The sequence below is a fragment of the Hemicordylus capensis genome, chromosome 4, assembly GCF_027244095.1.
Source record: "Hemicordylus capensis ecotype Gifberg chromosome 4, rHemCap1.1.pri, whole genome shotgun sequence".
Classification (NCBI taxonomy): domain Eukaryota; kingdom Metazoa; phylum Chordata; class Lepidosauria; order Squamata; family Cordylidae; genus Hemicordylus; species Hemicordylus capensis.
Window position 1 is genome coordinate 161,646,245 of NC_069660.1, and position 22,987 is coordinate 161,669,231.

The 22,987-nt window shown below is 44.9% G+C and overlaps 1 protein-coding gene across 1 annotated transcript in view; it reads left to right on the forward strand.

Moving 5' to 3' along the window:
- ATF6 (activating transcription factor 6) overlaps nucleotides 1-20,735 on the forward strand; it is a 133,229-nt gene extending 112,494 nt beyond the window's left edge. Inside the window, exon 16 of the mRNA XM_053245788.1 lies at nucleotides 16,065-20,735. Coding sequence (XP_053101763.1) covers nucleotides 16,065-16,273 — 209 coding nt within the window. The 3' untranslated portion in view covers nucleotides 16,274-20,735. The remainder of the gene's footprint in view (nucleotides 1-16,064) is intronic.
- The last annotated feature ends 2,252 nt before the right edge of the window (nucleotides 20,736-22,987 follow it).

A 22,987-nucleotide genomic window follows, 5' to 3' on the forward strand; every position in this document is an offset into this window, starting at 1 on the left:
AGTTCTCATACTCCCTCATGCCAGCTACAACCCCTGCTGCTTCTGAGGGGGAAAGGTGCCTAAAACTTTCACTGTGCACAGTGAAAGGCACAGGCTCAGGCAACACATGCACACCTGGAATATATTGCAACATTTTGTTGCACATCCATACTTGTCATTTTTATATGAAGAAAAGACCTAAGAGTGATCTGAAGGCATCTGATCTAGCTTCATCTCTGAAACTAATTCTGTCCGATATCAACATGACACTGCTCAGACCTCCTGCGGGGAGGAGCCAAGATGGTGACAAGCTAACAGCTCCTTTACCCATCTGCTATTTTCCTAAGCTGGCCTTGGGAGAAGGATAGGGGCTACACAATAATTTTGTCATTTTATTTTATTTTATTTTATTTATAAACTGCCCCATCCAGAGGCTCTGGGTGGTGTACAACTTTAATTTAATTTATTTATTTAACATATTTTTATACTGCCCAAAACTTCCGTCTCTGGGAGGTTTACAACAAGATAAAAACAAAAGTAAAACATTAATTAAAAACAAACACAAGAAATTTAAAAAGAAGAAATTTAAAGCACAACAATACCAGATACTTAAGTTTGGGCAGGGTATAAATTTAATAAATAAATAAATAAACAATTTAAAATTTTAAAACAATATTCTAAAAACAACATTAAAACAATCAAAACAATATCAGTTAAAAGCCTGGCTGAACAGATGCATCTTTAAAGACTTTTTTAAAGTTGTCAGAGATGGGGAGGCTCTTATTTCACTAGAGAGCACATTCCAAAGCCTCGGGGCAGCAATGGAGAAGGCCTGTCCCTGAGTAGCCACCAGACGAGCTGGTGGCAAATGCAGACGGACCTCTCCAGATGATCTCAATGGGCGGTGGGGTTCATGACGAAGAAGATGTTCTCTTAAATACCCAGGGTCCAAGCTGTTTAGGGCTTTATAGGTTACGACCAGCAGCTTATATTTTGCCCAGAAACATATTGGCAGCCAGTGTAACTCCTTCAATACAGGAGTAATCTGGTCTCTCCAAGATGACTCAAGACCAACCTGGCTGCTGCATTCTGGACCAACTGTAGTTTCCAGACTACGTACAAGGGCAGCCCCATATAGAGCTCATTGCAGTAATCCATTCTGGAGGTTGCCAGCAGATGTACCACTGTTTTGAGGTCATCTAGCTCAAGAAACGGATGCAGCTGATAGAAGGCACTTCTGCCCACTGCCTAAACCTGGGACACCAAGGAGAGACTTGGATCCAGAAGTACCCCTTGACTGCATACCTGTTCCTTCTGGGGAAGTGTGACCCCATCCAGAACAGGCAGATCAAAATTGTCTCTCGAGTTCCAGCCCCGCACAATGAGTACCTCCATCTTATCTGGATTCAGTCTCAGTTTGTTATCCCTCATCCAGCCCATTAGCGCCTCCAGGCAGGCATTTAGGGAGGTTATGCCCTCTCCCGACTGACATGGAGAAATAGATTTGGGTGTACTGATAGCACTCTCATACTGATAGCACTCTGCACCAAATCTCCTGATGATCTCTCCCATGTAAATGTTAAACAACATTGGAGACAATATGGCACCCTGAGGGACACCATACAAAAGTTCAGATTTTGAAGAGCAACAGTCTCCAAGGGACACCATCTGGAACCTGTCCAAGAGGTAGGAGCGGAACCACTGCAGAGCAGTGCCTCCCACCACCAACCCCCTCAGACGCTCCAGAAGGATACTATGGTCGATAGTATCGAAAGCCACCGAGAGGTCCAAAAGGACCAAAAGAGTCACACTTCCTCTGTCAATGCCCAGTTGGAGGTCATCCATCAGGCTGACCAACGCAGTCTCCACCTCATAGCCAGCCCGGAAGCCAGTTTGAAATGGATCTAGATAATCAGTTTCCTCCAAGACTGTCTGGAGCTGAGAGGCCACCACCCTCTCAATTACCTTGCCCAGCCACAGAAGGTTGGAGACAGGCCTGTAGTTACTCAGCTCTGAGGGATCCAAGGTAGGCTTCTTTAGAAGCGGTCTAATAATTGCCTTCTTAAAACTAGGAGGCATCCTACCTTCCCTCAGAGATGCATTTATAATCTCTACCAGGCCTTCTACAGCAACCCCCCTGCCAGATAGTATAAGCCATGTCTGGCAAGGGTAAAGAGGACAGGTGGTGGGCCGCACCATTCCAGTCAGCTTGTCCACATCCTCAAGCGTCACAAACTGGAACTGATCCAACCTAACCACGTAAGAGGAATCACTGGATACTTCCACATCAGCTACTGAAGTAATTGTGGAGACGGAATCTAAGTCGGTCCGAATACGAGAGATTTCCCCCCCACAAAGAATTCATTAAACACATCACAGCGGGAAATCGAGGGTTCCAAATTCTGATTCAAGGTAGGAGGAGCACATACTAGCCCTCTTACAAACCTGAACAACTCCGCCGGACATGAACGTGCAGATGCAATACGTGCAGAAAAGAATCATTGCTTTGCCTCACGTATCGCCTGAGCATAAGTCTTCAAATCTGCTCTGCGTTGCAATCTTCAAATCTGCTCTGCGTTGCAATCTTCAAATCTGCTCTGCGTTGCAATCTTCAAATCTGCTCTGCGTTGCAATCTTCAAATCTGCTCTGCGTTGCAATCTTCAAATCTGCTCTGCGTTGCAATCTTCAAATGAGCTCTGTGTTGCAATTTGTCGGATTCAAGCCAAGTCTTTCTCCATCTGCGCTCCAGTCATCTACCTCGCCGCTTCAGCCCACGTAGTTCTTCTGTATCCCAAGGGGCCAGTTTTGAAGCAGGTCGGAGAGGATGCTTAGGAGCGATCATGTCTACTGCCCTGGTGAGTTGGGTGTTCCAATTCTCCACCAGGACATCAACAGGATTGCTGGCAGAGTCAACACTGAATCCCTCCAAGGCTTCTTGAAATCCTATGGGATCCAATAACCTTCTCGGGCAGACCATCCCAGTAGGTCCCTCACCCCTGCAAAGGTGGGGTGTGACTGTGAGTCCAGCTTTAACCAGATGGTGGTCCGTCCATGACAATGGGGAAATCACAGGAGTCCCCACCCATGGAACACCACCCTGATCAGAGTGAAAGACCAAATCAAGCTCGGGACCTGCAATGTGTGTTGGTCCCGAGACCACCTGAGGTAGGCCCATAGTCGTCGTGGCCGCTATGAACTCCTGAGCCGCCCAGGACAAATTGGTCCCGAAATGAACATTGAAGTCCCCCTGCATCACAAGCCTGGGGAACTCAAACACCAACCCCGAGACCAAGTCTGTCAGCTCAGTTAGGGACGTCATTGAGCAGCGGGGTGATCAGTACACCAACAGAAGCCCCAGTCTATCCCTGGTCCCTAAGCTTAAGTACACACATTCAATATGATCTGACACTCTAATAGAGATCCTGGTAACAGAGATGTTATTCTTGTAGACCACAGCCACACCACCTCCCCACTCCTGCTGCCTCACTTAAAATTTATAGTATGCTCTGTCTCTCAGGTCAGAGAGCAATATTTCTTTGTATCACAATTTACAAAGGTTCAGGTAATGAGTGTTCTTATTTTACAGATTGGGGAGCTGGGGCTGAGAGCTCTCCCAGTGAATCCATGGCTGATGTTTGTTTATTTATTATTATTTATTTATTTGATTTGTATACTGCCCTTCCAAAATGGCTCAGGGTGGTTTACAATTAAAACACACTACTAAAACAGTAAAGAGCTAAAACAAATTTTAAAACAACATAACAATTAATAATTTAAACACATTTTAAAACAACAAACTATTACAGTGATTAAAACCCCCGAAATCGGGTTTTGAATTTTAAAATAAACCAGAAATTAAAACCCCCACAATTTAGGAAGCTGAGAAAGCTTGGGTGAAAAGAAGGGTTTTCGGGTGTTTATTGAAAATTGCGAGATGGGGAGGATCGTATCTCAGCAGGGAGCACATTCCACAATCTCAGGGCAGCGACCGAAAAGGCCCGTCTCTGTGTAGCCACAAAACGGGTTGGCGGTAACTGGAGACAGACCTCCTCAGATGATCTCAATGGGCGGTGGGGCTCATAACGAAGAAGACGCTCTCTTAGATACCCAGGGCCCAAGCCATTTAAGGCTTTGTAAGTTATAACTAGCACTTTGTATTTTGTCTGGAAACCTATTGGCAGCCAGTGTAACTCCATCAGTAAAGGAGTAACATGGTCTCTCCGAGATGACCCAGAGACCAACCTGGCTGCTGCGTTCTGAAGCAACTGAAGTTTCCAGACCACATACAAAGGCAGCCCCACGTAGAGCGCATTACAAAAGTCAAGTCTTGAGGTTACCAGCAGATGTACCACAGTTTTGAGGTCACTGATCTCGAGAAACGGGCGCAGCTGGCGTATCAGCCGGAGCAGATAGAAAGCACCCCTGGCCACCGCCTCAACCTGAGAAACCAGGGAGAGGTGTGAATCCAGAGGTACTCCCAGACTGCGAACCTGTTCCTTTTGGGGAAGTGTAACCCTATCTAGAACAGGCAGATCAAAATTGTCTCTAGAGTTCTGACCCCGCACAATAAGTACCTCCGTCTTATCTGGATTCAGCTTCAGTTTATTCTCCCTCATCCAGCCCATTACTGCTTCCAGACAGGCATTTAGGGAGGATATGCCAGCTCCTGAAGAAGTTGACATGGAGAAGTAGATCTGGGTGTCATCAGCATACTGGTAACACCCAGCTCCAAATCCCCTGATGATCTCTCCTAGCGGTTTCATGTCGATGTTAAAAAGCATTGGAGAAAGTATGGAGCCTTGAGGGACACCATACTTAAGCTCAGATTTTGAAGAGCAACAGTCTCCAATTGACACCATCTGGAATCTGTCCGAGAGATAGGAGCGGAGCCACTGTAAAACAGTGCCTCCCACCCCCAACACCCTCAGATATTCCAGAAGGATACTATGGTCAATAGTATTGAAAGCCGCCGAGAGATTCAAAAGGACCAACAGAGTCACACTTCCTCTGTGAACTGCCAATTGGAGATCATCCATCAGGCCGACCAAAACAGTCTCTACCCCATAGCCTGCCCGAAAACCAGTTTGACTTGTTTGGCTTGATATGGTTCCACATATACACCACATTTCAGGAATTCAAAGCACTTCACATACATGTTCTCGGAAATCCTTTCAATAGACCTGGGAAGATCAATGTTATTTCCACATTATAGATGGAAGGCTGAGGTTGGCAGAGAGAGTGGCTTCAGCCAAGGAGCTTCCGGCTCACGCTCTTCATCACAGCACTGCATAGAGTCCAAGTCTAATGCTGGATCTAGAGGCTCATAATGGGTTTTCAGTGGTTAAACCAGGTTAGGAAATCCAGCTTTCCCTTCAACTTCAGCAAGGTTAATGCAAATCCTCAGGCAAGACAGTAGTGATGAAAGGGATGCAGTCTGGTTTGAAGGACTAGACCCAGTCTCGGGCCCTGATACCAGCCTGGGCCTGTCAGCTAGAAAGCCCTAGAGGCAGGAACCCCAGAGGCAGAGGAAGCACTCCCTGAGTTTGTGCCCTTCGAAGAACTAGCCCCTTCCATGCCAAGAACTTAGTGCTCCTCCAAGCCTGCATACCAGTGATGGGAATGTGATGAGATGTGATGGAGCAGAGATGAGAATGCAAGATAAGTATTCTGACTGGTGAACTATCTATTTCCCACTTCAGGCATGGATGCAGAACCTGGCAGAGGTAATCTGCCTCACTGCACTCATGGCCTTTGTCAGGGCAAGTTGTTTATTTGGAACTTTCTTTGCTTCGGCAACTCCAGCCTAGCTTACTGCTGTCAGATGGCCTTTTGGATCTTGTGGGTTTCCACTGAAAGGAAGTAATTTGAGAAATCCAATGCTATGTCATCATAATCTATTCCTTGATGACATTAGGATAGCACGCAGCAGCTTTTCCAATTATTCCAGAGGTGAGAGAGCCTTGATTGAAAGGTAGCACCTCATTGTCAGCAGCATTTAGCAGAGACCAAGCAGAACATGTAGCTGAGCTTGGAAACACAACAGCCAGTTTGTTAAAAAAAAAAAAAAAAAATCACTCTTCCCTTCTCTCTCTTCAACTTGGAAAGTGAATTGGGTGCAGAGGAAAGGCTTCATGGGGAAGTCCAAGTCCCTCCACACTGTTGCTTTGCAAGGAGCATGTTCACTGTCAAAGAAGTGGGGGACACTTTATTCCACTTCTGCCCTCTGGGCTCAGAAGGAGCCTGGTGGTTTCCACAGCATCCTAGCATATTGCAGCTCATGGCCACCATTTTAAGAGAGTGAAGCAAACCGTGGAGCCTGCTCAGTCTGTGATCCGAGACTGCTCTTCAACATTGGCACTGGTGACTCTGTATTCTTTCAGAGATGCCTGCCTCAGGTTTTCCCAGGAGGAAGTAGCTCTTAGGGACAAAGGCCCCCTCTGTGATTGTAGTGAAGGTCATTCTCCTTGAGGGATGCCAACCCTGCAGCATCAATGAAGGCATACATGATGGCGCAAGAGACCATGGGGCCTCAACAGGTGCTATGAAACATAAGTTCCTAACGATGAAATGCTCTAGTTCAATGTCGTTCAGACAAAAGACATTTTAAAATGATTTTAACTGTTTTAATTATTTGATTTTAATTTTGTTTTTGTTTTTTTGTAAACTGCCAGGAGATTCTTGGTTTTGGCATAAATGTAATAAATAAATATCTTTTCAAGGGGGCAGCTGCAAAAAGATTGATTTAAATAGTTTTTAATAATTTCCTACTAAAATACCCTTAAAAATTAACTGTATGAATAATCTTGTATTACAAATTGAAGCATTCACGGAATGATGCTATGAAGTACTGATCCTTATAGGTGTAATTAAAATAATAGAGATCAGCAGTACAGACTATTTAAAACTCTCTACTTCATGTGTCTTAATTTATGCAAATTTAAAACATCCTGAAGGAGAACAGCAGCCAGTATTGGTACCTAACTGGCATCTTTTTTTCTCTGCTCATGGTGCTATCCTCTATTTTTTTCTTCTTCACTTCCATGAATCCTAGTTTAATCTGAAGAACTGATGATACTGCCAGTAGATTTCTCTTTTCTCTTCCACTGCCCCCTTTTTTATTGTTTTCTATCTCATGGCTAGCATGGACCCTGGGAACGGAGCTTCCTGCTCTTCTCCCATCACATTCCATTCTGTGGGAGCGTGAGAAGAGGGCAGGGCACTGGGAGTGAGTGGGGGCTGTTGTTGGGCCAGGAGAGCAGTCTGTCTCTTCAGAGCTGTCCATTCTCTTCCCATAATAGGCTCTATCTTCCTCTCCATCTTTAATTTTCTTTTTATGTTGATTGATTTGGGAGTGGCAAAAAACGGGGAGGCTGTGTTGTCGAAGCATCAGCTATGAAAGTATTCCTCCATGATACAGTGTTTTTCACTACATCACAAGTGGTAGAGCTGCCCTGGGCAAGGAAGTATTTGCTTCTTCCCTTCTCATATCCCAGCACCCCTTGTATACAGGGAAGGGCCTGCACAACCTGTGCAAACATCGTTGCTTACTCTGTGTGAAAGATGTTCTCTACGAAGATGATCAAATTATGTATGTATCAAGAGGTCTTGATTTAGCATCATTTATTCTGGTCATGAAGAGGGGCAAGGAGCTGTGACAAACACAGAAGCCCTAGCCCCAGACTATGGAAACTATTTGGCTGCATCTGAGGTTTTGGCAGGCTTTGCTCACACATGTTCTAGCATAATGTCACATCCATGAGAACTAGAGACTTGGTTCAAACTTTTTTCTTCTTTTTTAAGGAAAGCTGAGATACTCGGTAAGCTGGATTTTGTATTCAGTGCCATCTTCTTTGTACTCCCACAGAATTGTGTGGTACACAACTCCTGCTTGTAACTGATTAAATCAAATGTAGGCCTCCCACCAGGTATTGTGGTCTGCACATATTTATTTTGCAGTCTGAAGTAGGCAGCAGAATAGGAGTCCCTGGTGGGCTGACAATTGGCTCGCTGCATTTGACTTGGTGGGTCTGAAATTGTACAGACCTGCCACAGGGTTACCTGGACACCTATCTTCCTTCCTTTGGAAAGCACTGGACTAGATCTTTCATAGCAGAAGCATGGCACCTTGTACCTGCTGCAGAAGTAGAAATGCACACACAGAACAACAGCATCTCTTAATCAGAATAAGAAAATTGTATTCAGGATAAGCCAAGTCTCTTTGCAGTTGACTTGTTGGTTGGAAATGGCTTCAGAGTGGATTCTTGCATTGAAATGAAGTTCTTAGGTTTATATGGCAGAAGATACTTTTTGCATTACGTCAACGAACACAACACTGAAGGGAGATCTGTCAGAATATGCTGGAATGTGCTTGGAGCAGAGTGTATTTTTAGCCTCCTTTGCTATTACAGTCCCCTTGGTGTTTATAGTCATATTTGGTAACGCTTAGCAACTCTCTTGATGGAAACGTTGTCCAGACAGGCTATATGGTAGTGGTAGAACAGATCCGTTTAGTCTGAGTCATGGCATTTGCAGGAACTGAGCTGTTGGATGTGTTACAGCTGCGCCACTATCATGCAAACAGTCCTGCCCTCAGTGGGGCTGTCTTGGCTGACTTCAGACCTCCCCAGCCTCTGTCCTGCCTTGATAAGTGCATCTAAAGCTATGTTTACTTGGCTGCGTTTCCAAATTCTGTGCCAAGAAAATCCATATTCTGCACAATCAGAATAAATCACAATGTTTAAGAGGTTGTGCTTCAGACACCACATTCAGGGGGCCCAGGAGTAATTGTGACTGTTGCACAACCGTGCATCAAATAACCATTTTTGTATTGTTTTGCTTTTTGACATTGTTCTGAAGATTTTGATAATGCCCTGTCAGTCTGACCACTGTGGTGTTACCTATAGCAGCAGACAAGTGCGATGTGTGTGAATTTTACTGTGAACTTTTTCTGCAAGCCACTGAGAGGAAGAATTGAATCAGAGCATGTCTGCACTGGAAGAAATGAATTTTGCAACCCATTAAATTAAGCAAATGTGCTTCTGCTGGCCATGGAGAGATACTGGGCACTCAAAGCTGATTCCTCATGACTGGAAACCCACCTCGTCTCAATCTTGCTACATTACCATAATGTCACTTACATCTCTGACCCTGATGACTGTCCATAAGCTTCAGCAGGTGCATAGTGTAGTAGGCAAGAAAGAAAGAAGGGACTCCTTAGGTGCCTCCAAATTAGTCTTTATTAGTGGCCCAACCTGTTTCAGCACCCGTCTTTATCAAGAATTATTCAGATTGGTCTCAGCAGCTGAAAAGAGGCTAGAAAAAGACATGCCTCTTTGCACTGAACTCCCAACTCTATAGTTGAATAAGAGGCCTTGATAAAGGATTTCATCAACATGCATGAGGCCATTAATAAAGACTAATTTCTCTTCCTCTTTTGCCTGTCCAGTGCCTCCCCACCCCCATTTTTGGATAGCGGAGCAGCCCTTCTCTTGATGAGGATGGGCAACTGTGAGAATATTACCCCAGTGCTCCAGCCTCTGAACTGACTTACTATCATTTTCCAAAGTGATCATTTTGGTCTCAAAAGTCCTAGCCAGCCTGAATCCAACTTAGTTTCCCACTGCCACTACCACCCTGCCCCCCACCGGTGCCCCAAGCTATTCCCATCCTGATCCTTAAAATCAACTGAGAGTGACCTCTTCGGAATACAGTCAATGCAAATTCTGCAAGCGAGGGCATGGAAGAGAGAAGTACTTAATAGCTGCCCCACAATTGTTGGACTTTCTGGTGTAAGTAGCCAGGAAGTCCATGACTCCAAACTGTCCTCAGCCATGAAATCACTAGAGGGACTTAAGCCATTCACTCAATATGGGGACAACCATACTGATGTACTCTTGCACAGTCATTGGGATCTCACAGTAGAATAATGTGTGTGAAAGTCTATACAAATGCTAGGTATTGCTGTTTTTCAGCTGCATTATAAGAATTTTAAAATGTAAGCTAACATTTGGTGGCAAATGATGAGCTAGCTGGGGTGAGGTTTTTAGGAGGTGGTGGTGTTTTAAACAACTGTTATCCTCTCCAGTAATTTGGAGTGAGCCACAAATTAGATTAAATGCTGCATGATCAGATACAAAAGAGAGGCTTCAAAAGCTTCAATGCTGTACTCAGTTACTTGCGTTTTAAGGCCACAAAAATAACTTTTAAATTGAAATGTCCATGCAGAAAATTGCAGCTGATGCCCCCACCTCATATTCCCAGTGTTGTACTAAAAGTTGTTTTTAAAAAACAAAACACCAAAAAAACCCCACAAGATTTGCTGCCTGCTTCAAAGCGCAAAAGGCAACAGATGATCTATTTATAAATCCAGACATCTGGGTGGGGAACGGGGTCTCATTTCCTTGTCTTCACTTATGTAATTCTGCAAAGCTATCACATTGTAGGTAACCCACAGTAGTAAAACATCAAAAACCTCTCCGTGTGACTGTGGCCAGGCTTTTGCTGAACTGTATGTAACTGTACAGCAGCCAAGTTCAGTGCAGCCTGCTAACATCACGCACTCCTGCTTCAAGACGGAGGCTTGAGGCCAAACGGTTTCAAGGTAGCCTGGACAGCAGCAGGAGAGGAAGTTCAGGTTTACTCTTGTTAAGCCAAAAATGGATAATATATCTGTTAAAGATATATAGGGCTAGACTAGATTTGATGGGAGCAGCCAAGTTTGTTTATTCACATCTGCCCTGTTCATATATACAAGACAAGATGGTGCCTGGTTGTGTGCTTGGTTTTAACATCAGAACAAGTGTGTGAGTGAGGGGTGGGGGCTAAACCTCCTGACCTCTTAATGTTCCATCTTCTGGCTCTGTTGTAGGAAAGAGGACATTCAGACATCCCTTCCCATTACACTACGAAACTGGGCCATCTAGAATTAATTCCTGCTGGTGGGGGTGGGTTCCCGATAATTCCCCAGAATGGCCCTTCCTCATAGGTGGGAAGCAAGGCATCCGCTTGGCTTATTGAAAGCAGGCTGGTTTTGGGGTTGTTCTGTTTTGTTTTTGTCCTTACTAAGTCAACCTTTTTCAAAGAAATTCCTCCTGTTGACTTCTTCCCCTTGCCCATCCTACCTAAATGGGCCCCTCTCTGAGAGAGGAGAGGAAATCAACTGATGGGGCTACTGCCCATAAGCTCCTGATAAGCTGAGGTCCACTTCTTCCCAAACCCTCTTCATTATTTGTCCTGTTTTTGGCTGCTGCAGTGGCATTGAAATGCAGCATGGCGGTCTTGCTTCTTGATGCCTCACATCATAGCAGATGTCCACCTCCATGGCCCAGCTGCTCTTTCTTGATCGCTTTAAGTGAGAGGTGGGGAGGTAAACAACAGGAGGCCCAGTGTGTAAGGAGGCCACCCAAGACATTTCATGACTTTGGCCTTTTGTTCCTCCTCAGCCTCCACTTCTCTCTGGGAGGTTGTGCTGTACAAGCCCCATTGAAATTAGTAGGAGTTGTACAATAGCCTGCCTGTCTCCTTTAAGGATGGGGAGAGTCGCTACAGCCCACACTGTTCAACGCAGCACGGGCCGTTCTCCCTTCCAAACAGGGCCATGCGGCCCTGTTTGGCAGGGAGACCATGTCCCCCGCATCTGATGTCAGACGTGGGGGCGTGGCTAGCCAACCCTCTGCGTCTGACATCAGATGTGGGGGATAGGGCCAGGGGGCATGGCTGCCACCGCACATGGGCCACTGCCGGCTTCCTTACACTCCTGGGTTGTTGCCTCACCTTGCCTCATGATACATCCTTTTCATACCTGCAATATTCCATTTCTCATCCTGTGAAGAAGAGATAATGAAGCAACAATCCTATAGGGTAAAGCTTTGTCCTTCTATCCACTCTGGCAAGCACTGCCTTCCAAGAAAACTTCACATCCATAATACCCTCCACTCTTCCTCAACCTATCTGGCTTCCCATGGGTATTTCATGTTCTCCCATTGTATTTCTTTCCCCCAATTTTATTTTGTTGGAAAGCCTATCAGTTGAACTGTCAAATAGTGAGTGGTTGAATAGTCAGATGGTTTAATTGCCTGATTTCCTGGAATATTTTACAGCATTTGACTTTTGTCACTTTGACTGGTCAACAGACCACCATTTTGTTGGTTTGTTTGTTTACTTAATCTTTATGCCCCATCTTTCTACTAAAAGTATCCATGCAGGCAAATATATTGTGAAACAGTAAAAATGCCATACTCAGATAACCTAAATATCAAATAAAATGGCTGGAATCAAACAGTAGCCAAGTAAGCCATGTATACATCTCCTTCCCCAAATGCTGCACCAAATAGAATTGTACTATCGTGCTGCTGAAAGGAGAGAAGAGGCCAGCCTTTGTAGAGAGGGAATTCCATTGCCTAGGCTCTGTTGCTGAGAGGTTCCTGACCCTGGTCACCTTCCATCTCACCTCTGATTATGGGAGCAGCTGGGGTAGGGTCTCCAATGAAGATGCCAGCAAGCAAGCAGGTTCACATGTATCCTAATCCTATCACGGAGCACGAACACCTTGCCTTGCATACTCTGGAGCCTGAGAGAAGTATACTCCGTTGGCTCCATGTCTGTAGATGACAAGGCTTCTGGTTTCCTCACAGGCTTTTGGTGCCTGAGACTGTGCTGTTTTTCTGTTTTTCGTTACTGCCTCAGATGTGTGCATGGGCCCTGATGGTTTGTGCAGGTGGCTTGGGCTACGGGATGGCGCAGCCTTTAATTGTGGGCTGTCAGTTGGAGTCCAAGTTAATCCAGGGAAGCAGTAAGTGTTGTATAATGTATATCCCATACCTTGTGAGTCATACATTTCCATTAGGCGGCCTTCCATCCTTAGGCTTAGAAAACAAACTGTACAGACACTGGCTGATAGGGTCCCTGGCTGAAAGATAGTTGGTTGGCTGCTACTTACAATCCAAGCTTGGTTCTTTTCCCCAGACCAAATGTCCATAAGGACATTGACAGATATTGTGGATTTTGGAAAGCAAAGTTTCTGACACCTTGGTACTTTACAGTAGAAAGCAGGAGAAAGAGATAGTAAGCACTGGACTCAGTTACGTTTGGCAGCCACATCAGTCCTTTTCTCTGCAAGCACCAAGTAGGAACATTGTTCCAGTTCTGGTGTAGGGAAGAAGAGGTGAGAAGCAACTTGTGCTGAGCAAATAGCCCTTTGTCAGCACCAGTGTTCCTTCAAAGGCATGCACATGTGCACACTTACACAATCTTTTGGGATGTCCACTCCATTAATTTTAGATCCCGCTCAGGAAGGGCCAGGTCTGAATGTACGTGGGCACACACTGCCTTGATACTGCTGCCAAGAACAAAACGCATTCCGCGCACAGATGAAAAAAATTAGAGGGAACACTGGTCGTCCCATTTAACCTTACTGCCCAGGGTGATCGGATGTTAACAGATGTGTCATATCATTGTTACAGATAAGACCACACACCAAATAAATGAAATTATGAACTTGTTACTGCATGAGTTAGATGACTCTCAGCTGAATATGTGAATAGTCTCCCTTCTTGAGTGTGGTGCTTGAGCTGAAGTGAAGGGCCATAGCTCCATTGTAGAGCATATGATCTAGGGCAGGAGTAGGCAATCATGGCCTTCCAGCTGCTGAACTACGACTTCCATCGTCCCCAGCCACAATTTGTTATGACTGGGGATGATGGGAGTTGTAGTTCAACAATAGCTGAAGGGACCTAATTGCCTACTCCTGATCTAGAGGAAGGGCTCTGGCTCAGTATTAGAACATATGCTTTGCATGTAGAAGGTCCTAGCTCTAGACTCTGGCAACTTCACTTAAAATGATCTCAGGTAACAAGGTGAAGACAGACCTATGCCTGATGGCTGCTCTCAGAGATAAAGCAGAAAGTGCTGGGCAAGATGGACCAGTGGTCTAAGACAGTTTTACATGTTCAAATCTGTGGCTCATTTATGGAATCTATGGAATTCTTTGCCATGAGATGTGGGGATGGCCACTAATTTGGATGCCTTTAAAAGGGGCTTGAGCCACCTAATGGTGCAGTGGGGAAATGACTTGATTAGCAAGCCAGAGGTTGCCAGTTCAAATTCCCACTGGTATGTTTCCCAGGCTATGGGAAACACCTATATCGGGCAGCAGTGATATAGGAAGATGCTGAAAGCTATCATCTCATACTGCACGGGAGGAGACAATGGTAAATCTTTCTACCAAGACAACCACAGGGCTCTGTGGTAGCCAGGAGTCGACACCAACTCAACGGCACACTTTACCTTTACTTTAAAAGGGGATTAGACAAATTCATGGAGGACAGGTCTATCAGGTCTATCAATGGCTACTAGTCTGGTGGCTAAGGGCCACTTCCAGCCTCAAAGGCAAGATGCCTCTAAATACCAGCTGCAGGGGAGCTACAGCAAGAAAGAGGGCATGTCCTCAGCTCTTGCCTGTGGGCTCCCCAGAGGTATCGGTGGGCCATTGTGTGAAACAAGATGATGAACTAGGTAGGCTTTGGGCCTGATCCAGCAGGGCTGTTCTTATGCCCTGATGTTCCTCCAAAGATCTCAAAGTGGCTCACTTATTGTTCTCAGGTGATCTCATCGAAGCAGCTTACAGGTACAGACATAATTAGCTTCAGCAGAAGATCTGAGTAATTTGCCTTCAGACCTTTTATTATGGCATTGGTATGTAAATCATCAAGATTTGCAGCTTCAGACCCTGGCATCTTTGGTTAAAGTGATCTCAGCAGGGCTGGGACAGACTCACCTGTTTCCCAATCCAGTCAAAGAACTCTCTCCAAGCCCACCTATAGTAGTCCATTACTAAGAGGCAGGAAGTTCTTGTGCCCATGTGTCCCAGAATGTTAGTGATTCTTTTCTGGGCCAGGTTACGTCTAAGAACTTTGTGGGCAGATAGCAGCCCACCTGGGATGGGTACTCTTCCCCCAACCCTGGTGCTGGAGTGGGTCATTTTGTTGCTGTTGTTTTTTAATTTATATACCACCTGACTCCAAAGGCTGTAGCTAGTTCACAAAAACAAATGCAAGGAAAAAAAATAAAACAAACAAAAACAGCAATTTAAAAATTTAAGACATTCATAGATTACTAAAGCCTGGCTTTTAGTAATCTCAAATAAGATTAAGTAAAATTTTATTTGTGATGTTATTGAATTGCCAGGGCGTGGCCATTGCCTTGTGTTTAAACAGGCCCTGGTGAACAGCGTCCTTTAGCACGAGGGAGCTCCAACGCAGCTGTTCCACCACAGGCAGGCATTTAGCTGTTTCAGCCACCTGGACTTGCAGGGCAAGGGGCAGGAAGCAAGACCAAAAGAGCCTGTTAATATCCACACAAACGGGCCACACAAAAACCTCTGGAGCAAACTCCTGTCAACTCTGGACTGCTGATGAGTGTGATACTAAGTGTGGGAAACTGACCACCCACTGAGAGGTGCTGAGAGGGGGCAATCTGGCATGGATGCAAAGAAAGCGATTCTAGAAAGGCGGTGGGGGCAAGACTGTGTGTGTGTGGTTATAATACAGTCATGGGAGATTGCTCAGAACACTATCAAAATATCTTTAAGATGGGTAAGATTGTCCAGTGTAGCGCTGGGAAAGCAGATTCCTTGCCTTCTCCTCTGATCCACCCCCCCCTCAAGCAAGGCAGCTTCAACTTGTAGTTTCTAAATGGAAAGGAGCATAAAAATATTTTTATGATTTTATTGATGGTTTTGTTGTTTCCTAGGTGAACTGCTTTGAGAGCCCATGTTGAACTAACAAGCTGGATATCAGTTTTAGAATAGACAAATTGCCCTGGATTTTCAGTGGGCATTTGGATGATTTGATGTTTTGTGACTGTTCTTTTGGAGCCTGGTTTACTTTTCATTGTTTCAGGTGGCTTTGTTATTATGGTTTTGTTAATTGCTTTAAACTTCTGGGAAGGCATTCTATGTAGATTCTAAATAACTGCAATACCAATGCCGTCTATGCTAATGGCTTCCTATAAAACATTGCTCAGGAGTAGGTTCTTGAAGGAAATATTTGCCCTGTGCTAACTCTTTCCCCCTTTTTTGCTTTTGCAGAGAAAATAATTAATGGCCAAGACTACGAAGTGATGATGCAGATAGACTGTGAAGTGATGGACACCAGGATCTTGCACATCAAAAGCTCCTCCATCCCTCCCTACCTTCGTGAGCAGCAGAGAAACCAAACAACCTCATTCTACAGCTCTCCTCCAGCTGTCCCAGAGGCAGCCCCTGCCCTGAGGGCCATTGTAGAGTCGCCACAGTAGGCTTCCCAAGTCAGATCTATGCTCCGTAATGACACTTTGTCCCTGCTGACCCCTCGGGGTTAGCTACAGCAGCCTCCTGGGGATCTTCCCCCCTCAGACAAGGGCTGCTCCCTGTCAGTCTGAGGTTCCTGGGTCTACCCCATTGATGGAGGAAGACTCTACCTTGAAGTCCTAGCCCCAAGATCACGCCTAACCCAATCCCTTCAAGCTGTCTTCTACCCTAATCACCATGGTTTTATTTTAATAATTCTGTTCACTGTGCTTTAAAACTCAAGTGAGGTGGGCCTTTATTTCACTCTACAAATGGGGAAAGGAGACAGAGAGAATGAGCTGCTCTCGGCTGTTGTGGTGTGTTCATAGCAGATTCAGAATTGGACGTTTCTCAAAGCACTCTCTGCTGGACCAGCTGCTTTCATTGCCCACTTTATTTAATTTAACCCTGCAACAACTGGTGTGTTATAATAGGCCTTCCCAAGCAGTTACTCAATTGTGCAACAGATGCCCATTTGTTGTTTCACATTTGTTGCATAAGATCCGGACATTTGGGAGATGCCACCTTTACCCATCACTCAAATTTGCAGTGTGGTGTTGCTGGGAAGCCTCAGTTCTTTCCCCAGTTGGTGGGCCATTGGAGTCTGGAGTTCTGCCTAGAATCTGGATAGATACATATCGTGGGCACCTGCTGGCTGGGGCCAGTGAAATGATTGATGAGGAGCCCTGGCTTGACCATAACACCAGCTTGTTAAGAGGGAGCTGAAACTGACTGTTTCCTAAGTATTTTGAAGAAGCCTCTAGTTGGATACATGCAGGTGCGCTCTCTCTCTCTCTCTCTCTCTCTCTCTCTCTCTCACACACACACACACACACACACACACACACACACACACACACACACACACACACGTCATCAGACTTTATGCTAGACTTTATCTTGTGGCAGCAGCTATACGCATTCCTGACCTGAAAGGATGAAGGGCTTCTCCAGAGATGTCCAGAGAATAGTCAGTTTCAGCTCTCCTGTGAGTCTTCTCTTAGCCTTCTGAGTGCTCCCTCTTTCATCACCAGGTTGGGTTTTTTGGGGGGGTGGGAGGCTTTATAAAAGCACTCCTCTGCCCCAGATCTGTTACCTGCGGAACTGGGTATGTGTTCCTGTTTCTGAATTGGAACATGCAAGACTATGCTACAAAGACTAAAATGTATTAAGAGCACACTTTGAACTGACCAGGTCAGTGAGCCCATAGGGTAGGTATGTAATGGCTTAATTTGCCTAACCATTGTGAAAGTAGCTCATGGGCTTTTACCCAGCTGGAGAATAGTTAGACAGCTAAGATCGATCAAGGGAGTGCTCTTTCAGGGAAGTGGAAAGGCTACTAGAGCCAGAGGCTGTTAAATGTCCAGAATGTTGGATCAAAGAGGACAGGTCCTGTATGTTTCCCCATCCCCTCCCACTTGGGGCAGCACTGGTGTTTTTGAGGTTGCTGGTCAAGGGAGGAGAATAAAGGATGGATAGTTCTTTGAAGAGTAACACCAGTACATCATCACAGGCTGAGATTCAGCCTTGCCAAGAGGCAGTTGTTTGCTGTGCATATGTGGAAGTTGGAAAGTACATGGCCCAGAATGAGGAGCCCTGAATGTAGAAGGCTGCTTTCACACAGGGGAAGCGCAACTTCTAGTCAGGTGGAGAGAGAAGAAGCCTCAAGCAAAGCTGGGTGTGCCTCTGAGCTGAGAAGGACGTGGTCCCGTTGCCAGGCACGCAGAACCGGCAATTGTTCTTTCCCTTTGTTTGTGTTCTGTCGGCTGCAATCCTATACATACTCAGTTGGGCTTACTTTGGGGTAGACATGCCTAAGACTAAGTATGTAATAGATGTGTATTCTCCTTGCTTACCCTCCCCTTCCTGTTGCCTATCTTGTGTCAAATTTCACATTGTAAGCGCCTCAGGGCTAGACCTGTCCTAGGCCATATTCAGGCATTGCACAAAACTGGAGTTACAGGTTCCGCTCTCTCCCGCTGCCCTTACCTGTCAGAATTAAGACATAAGAGCTGGCCGCCTCTCTGCAGGCTGAGAAACAGCAGAGAGGAGGGTTTGCTGGCTGCCAGGCTTCCTCCTCTGATTGATGGACAGCCATGGCAGCCAATCAGGACAGAGAGAGGGGAGCTTTCTTCCCTCAACTCTGGTTCCAAGGAAGGCTGCATCCAGTTCTACATTCAGACATAACTGTGGTAGCCACAAACCAGAGGCCTGAGCAGTGAACCTCACTTCAAATTGAGGGTTCAAATTAGAGTTTGGTAACTCAGTTTGCGTTTGGGTCCAAACTGCGATTTCATGCATTCAGACACACAGTTATACGAACCCCAGCCATGCGTAACTCTGGTTTCATGTGATGTCTGAATGTGGCCATAGTCTTAGCCTGTACAGCACTATGAACTTTGATGGCACTGTATGTACAAATATAAGAAATATAAATGTCTGAATTAGCTCTAAGTTGGCCATAATGCTGGGAGAAAGCTCTGGTTGATCAGTCTTTCTGTAGTAGGTTGAATTTGCCCACTACAAAATTAATGCATATAATAATTTGAAGCCCATTTTACATGGCTCTAATTCTTCCACAGCACCTCTATGTCTTCTGTCTTTAAGAGAAAGAGTTTTCTGTTTGGGATGATAGAGCAATCCTGTTATTCCCACCCCCCCCAGCTCCTAGAGGGACTTGAGTAATGTTTCATAAACATTCTTTTATTAGGGAATACATTGTTCCCTGGGATGCTGAGGTTCTTTTGTGCCATGATGTGGAGACAGCGTATTATCCCATCATTAGCTCTTTCCTGTAGACAGCCATGTTGTGTGCAATTTGATATTGGTGGAAATAAACAAAGAATCTTTTGGAAGGGTGCATTTGGGGAAATAAGCAACTCTCTTTAAAAAGTTCAGGCACAATCCAGTGGAAGTTCACCATTCTTGATCTCTTGTCTAGTTGAGGAAAGGACCCAAGACAGGAAGAAAAGATAGGAAAGGACCCATTCCCTTTTTTCAGCTTTATTAAGTCCAAGGGCACAGTGAACTGCCATTTCAGGTACAGTCTTGTGCATGTGATTGCAGCCATGCTGTGTTCTCTATCCCCAAACAAGTCCATCAGTAGGCAGCTGCTGTCTTAAAACACAGAGCACTCCCAAACCTGCTTGTGGAAAGTGCTGAATTTTCACTCGCTTGATAGGCACATGTGTCCTAATCATGCACAATACTAGGATTCTTATGGATGCCTGCTGTTTCCTGCTGGCAAGAATTTTACCTCAAAGGAAAAAATCCAATGATAGAAATACTGTGGAATTTTTTTATGGGGGTGAGTGGGAACCTGGAGATAGCTGTTCAAAGCAATACATGAACCATAAGAATATTGCCTTTGGTTTTCTTGGAGTTCTCTCGGATTTACTAGGAATCTGGACTGCCATGATGTATTGCCTTCCAGAGATGAGGAAAGGGCTGTGCAGGTCCACAGAAAAGCCTTCAGCGCCCTTGTGCTGAACTTGCTTCTTGTGCAGGAGACAGGGCATGAAGGGAGAGGGGGAGGGATTTTCACATCTCTCTCCTCCCTCCAAAAATCTTTTCCACTTGTATAAATATTCCTGAAGGTTGTACAGCTTTCAGGATCATATTTATGCAAGTGAAATGGTCTGTTGGAGGGAGGTGAGATGTGAAAATTGCTCCTCCTGCCCTGTCCACTGCACAAGCCGGGGCGCTGAAGAGTCTTTGTGGACCTGCACACCCTGCTTCCGTCTCTGGAAAGCAATACATCATGCCAGCCCCCATCTTTATTTAAAAAGCCCTTTTCTCCTCTTGAGGGGAAAACTGTGAATGCCACTGATTCCAGAGGTCCTCCTGCTGGCCTTGGCACATCTGCAACACTGCCTGTACAGAATTAGCCAGTTGCCTTTGGCTTAGTACACAGCCAGGACTGCTTTTTCTCTGCTGTGCTGAAAACACACAACTCTCACAGAACACTTTATTAAAAACAAACAGAAAACCTCCTTTTTGGAACTGAATGGACAGCATTTTCTGTAAAGCTGATCTTGCCAAGTCCATAGAGTAGAGTTACCTTTTTTCTTTTTTGCTTTTTTGGACATTTCCTCTGCAGGCAGAAGAGCAAATGTGACATCTCCCAAACAATGGTAAAATGGCATCTTGCTTTGTTTTGTAACATGTTATAATTCTAGAACAACAGGGAAATGATATATTTATTTCTTTGCAAAGTTTGAACGAACAAAATGATTTTTGCTGGGTGGTTTGTTTGTTTGTTTTTAATTTAAATGCACTATGTGTGTTTTGTACCTGGGACAATTTGTCTTCTTCAGATACAGGTTGGGATTGAAGACATTTTACAGCCAGGATGTCAGAATTAGGGGCAAAACTTCTGTATCTGTCCATTCTTCATCAGTCCTTCTCAATAATAAATTTTTTAGAAACGTATGACGACAGTGATGCTTGTCTATAGTTTTTGCCTCTCTTGGGTAATTACATTTTCTTTTATAAGTGCCCCCTGCACCCCTCCTCTGGATCTGCAGTAGGGAAAAGCTCAAGAGCCATTTGTCTCGAGTGCCAGCAGACAGCGGCAAGGTGGGATGAAGGGGGAAAGCAAGCAGGCAAAGCTACTGCTAGCTGAGGCTGGCACTCTCCTATACTGCTTGGATCTACCTTGCTGGCCATATTGTCATACATCTGCCCACCAGTTTGCCCACCCCTGCTCTAGGCTCCCAAGCAAAATCCTAGCGCCTTTGAGGCTGGGCCATTCCCTATGGGGGTTTATTTCTATGTGTGACTGCCCAGGAATCCCAATGTTCCCCTTTGCTAGCTGTGAAAGGGGACAGTGTAGGTGGTGTGCTGCTGCACACCTTGATTTGCTACAACAAAAACAGCATCACTCTGCCTCTCCTTGCCCTCCACTTTGGTAGAACCAATGCAAGAGACCCTACATATTCTGGTGGAAAGTCATCCCTTTTGGCATCACACACAAAACAGCAGACACAGACAAGTATTAAACTGCTCCAGATTCTCTCTTTTCTTTAATCTCTTTTCCTTCCCCTGCCTCTTCCCCTTCCCTTTGTCCATATTCCAATACTCACTTTGCCATTTCTCCTTATCTAATCTTTGGGAGCTGACTTCATAACGGTTCCCAAATGCCACATTTGCATTGTGCCTCTGCTTTATCAAATTTATTAGGTCTTTGTTGCAAAAGCCTTGTCTGTGAGTCTGGCTCCTCTGGGGTAGCCCAACACAGGTATTTGCCTCTGTCCAGATTGCAGTCCACTTGTATAATCCATACATACTTGCAAATCTGGTTGCAAGCTAAATTTTCCCACGTTGATCCAAAGGCACAGACACACAGGTGGGTAGTGCACAGGTGTAAGCCACTGTTTTAACAGTGCTCAGGATTGGTACAAGTAGTAAATATGGCTGGAAATTGTGACCTTGCTATCAAATGCAACATATGTGAGTGAAAGGTTGCTCAGAATATCTAACATGGCCACGTTTAATTTCAAAAGGGGGGAGTTTTTAAAAAAATAAGAGACTAGTTAAAAATAGGCTTAAGAGATGTTAGATTAGTTCAGCAGCAGCTGAAGTAACTTCATCACATGTTTGGAAACACTTTATTTAAGCCATTGTAAAAGGTTTGGATAACCTCCAAAGACTGGAAAAGAAACCATTTCAAAAGGACTCCAGCATGACATGATTAAATAGCACACCAAGGTGGCTATGAAAGACTAGAAGGATTCTTTTAGAAGTAGCTGTTCTGCCCAACTCAAGATTATAAGAAAGGGCAAACTGTCTCAAACCATGTAAATTCACTGTATTATCACAGGAAGCTGCCTTACATGAAATCAAAACTATTGGTCCATCTAACTCAGCTTGTCTGGTAATGATTCTGCAGGATTTCAGACAAGAACCTTTCCAGCTCTACCAGGAGAGATGCCAGAGATTGAGCCAGGGCTGTTCCACATGCAAAACATGGGCATTACAGCTACACCCCGTCAGGCAAGGCAAAAACAACTTGGAGGAACAAAGCCATAGATCTAATAAAATGTCCTTAAATGCATTAAGAATAGGAGGGAACCAGTCATAATAGGACTGTTAGATAACTAATGGGTAAAATGAGTACTGAAAGAGGACAGAAAATTGATTCAAATCTTTTAGTTTCATTGCATGAAACTAAACTTACTGCTGATGATGTTGCAAAGATAATCCCATAGGAACAATTGTTTCTTAGGGAGTGCTCTGAAGAACAATGTCAAAAAGATGGCAAAAATGAAGTAATTTGCTTAATTAAAAATTAAGAAACCATTGGTATTGAGGGACATTCACACAAGTTCTTAAAAGCACTAAAGTCTAAAAATGCTGTCCTAAGTAAAATACATCATTTAAATCAGGCTTCATTAGTGAGGATTAGCCACCTAATGGCACAGCAGGGAAATGCTTGACTAACAAGCAGAAGGTTGCCGGATCGAATCCCCATTGGTACTATATTGGGCAGCAGCAATATAGGAAGGTGCTGAAAGGCATCATCTCATATTGCGCAGGAGGGGGCAATGGGAAACCCCTCCTGTATTCTACCAAAAAACCCCACAGGGCTTTGTGGGTAAGGAGTTGAAATCAATGTAATACTGTTTGTTTTTTACAGTGGTAGAGGGTTGCAGGGGAGATCCAGATGATTACAACCCTGTCAT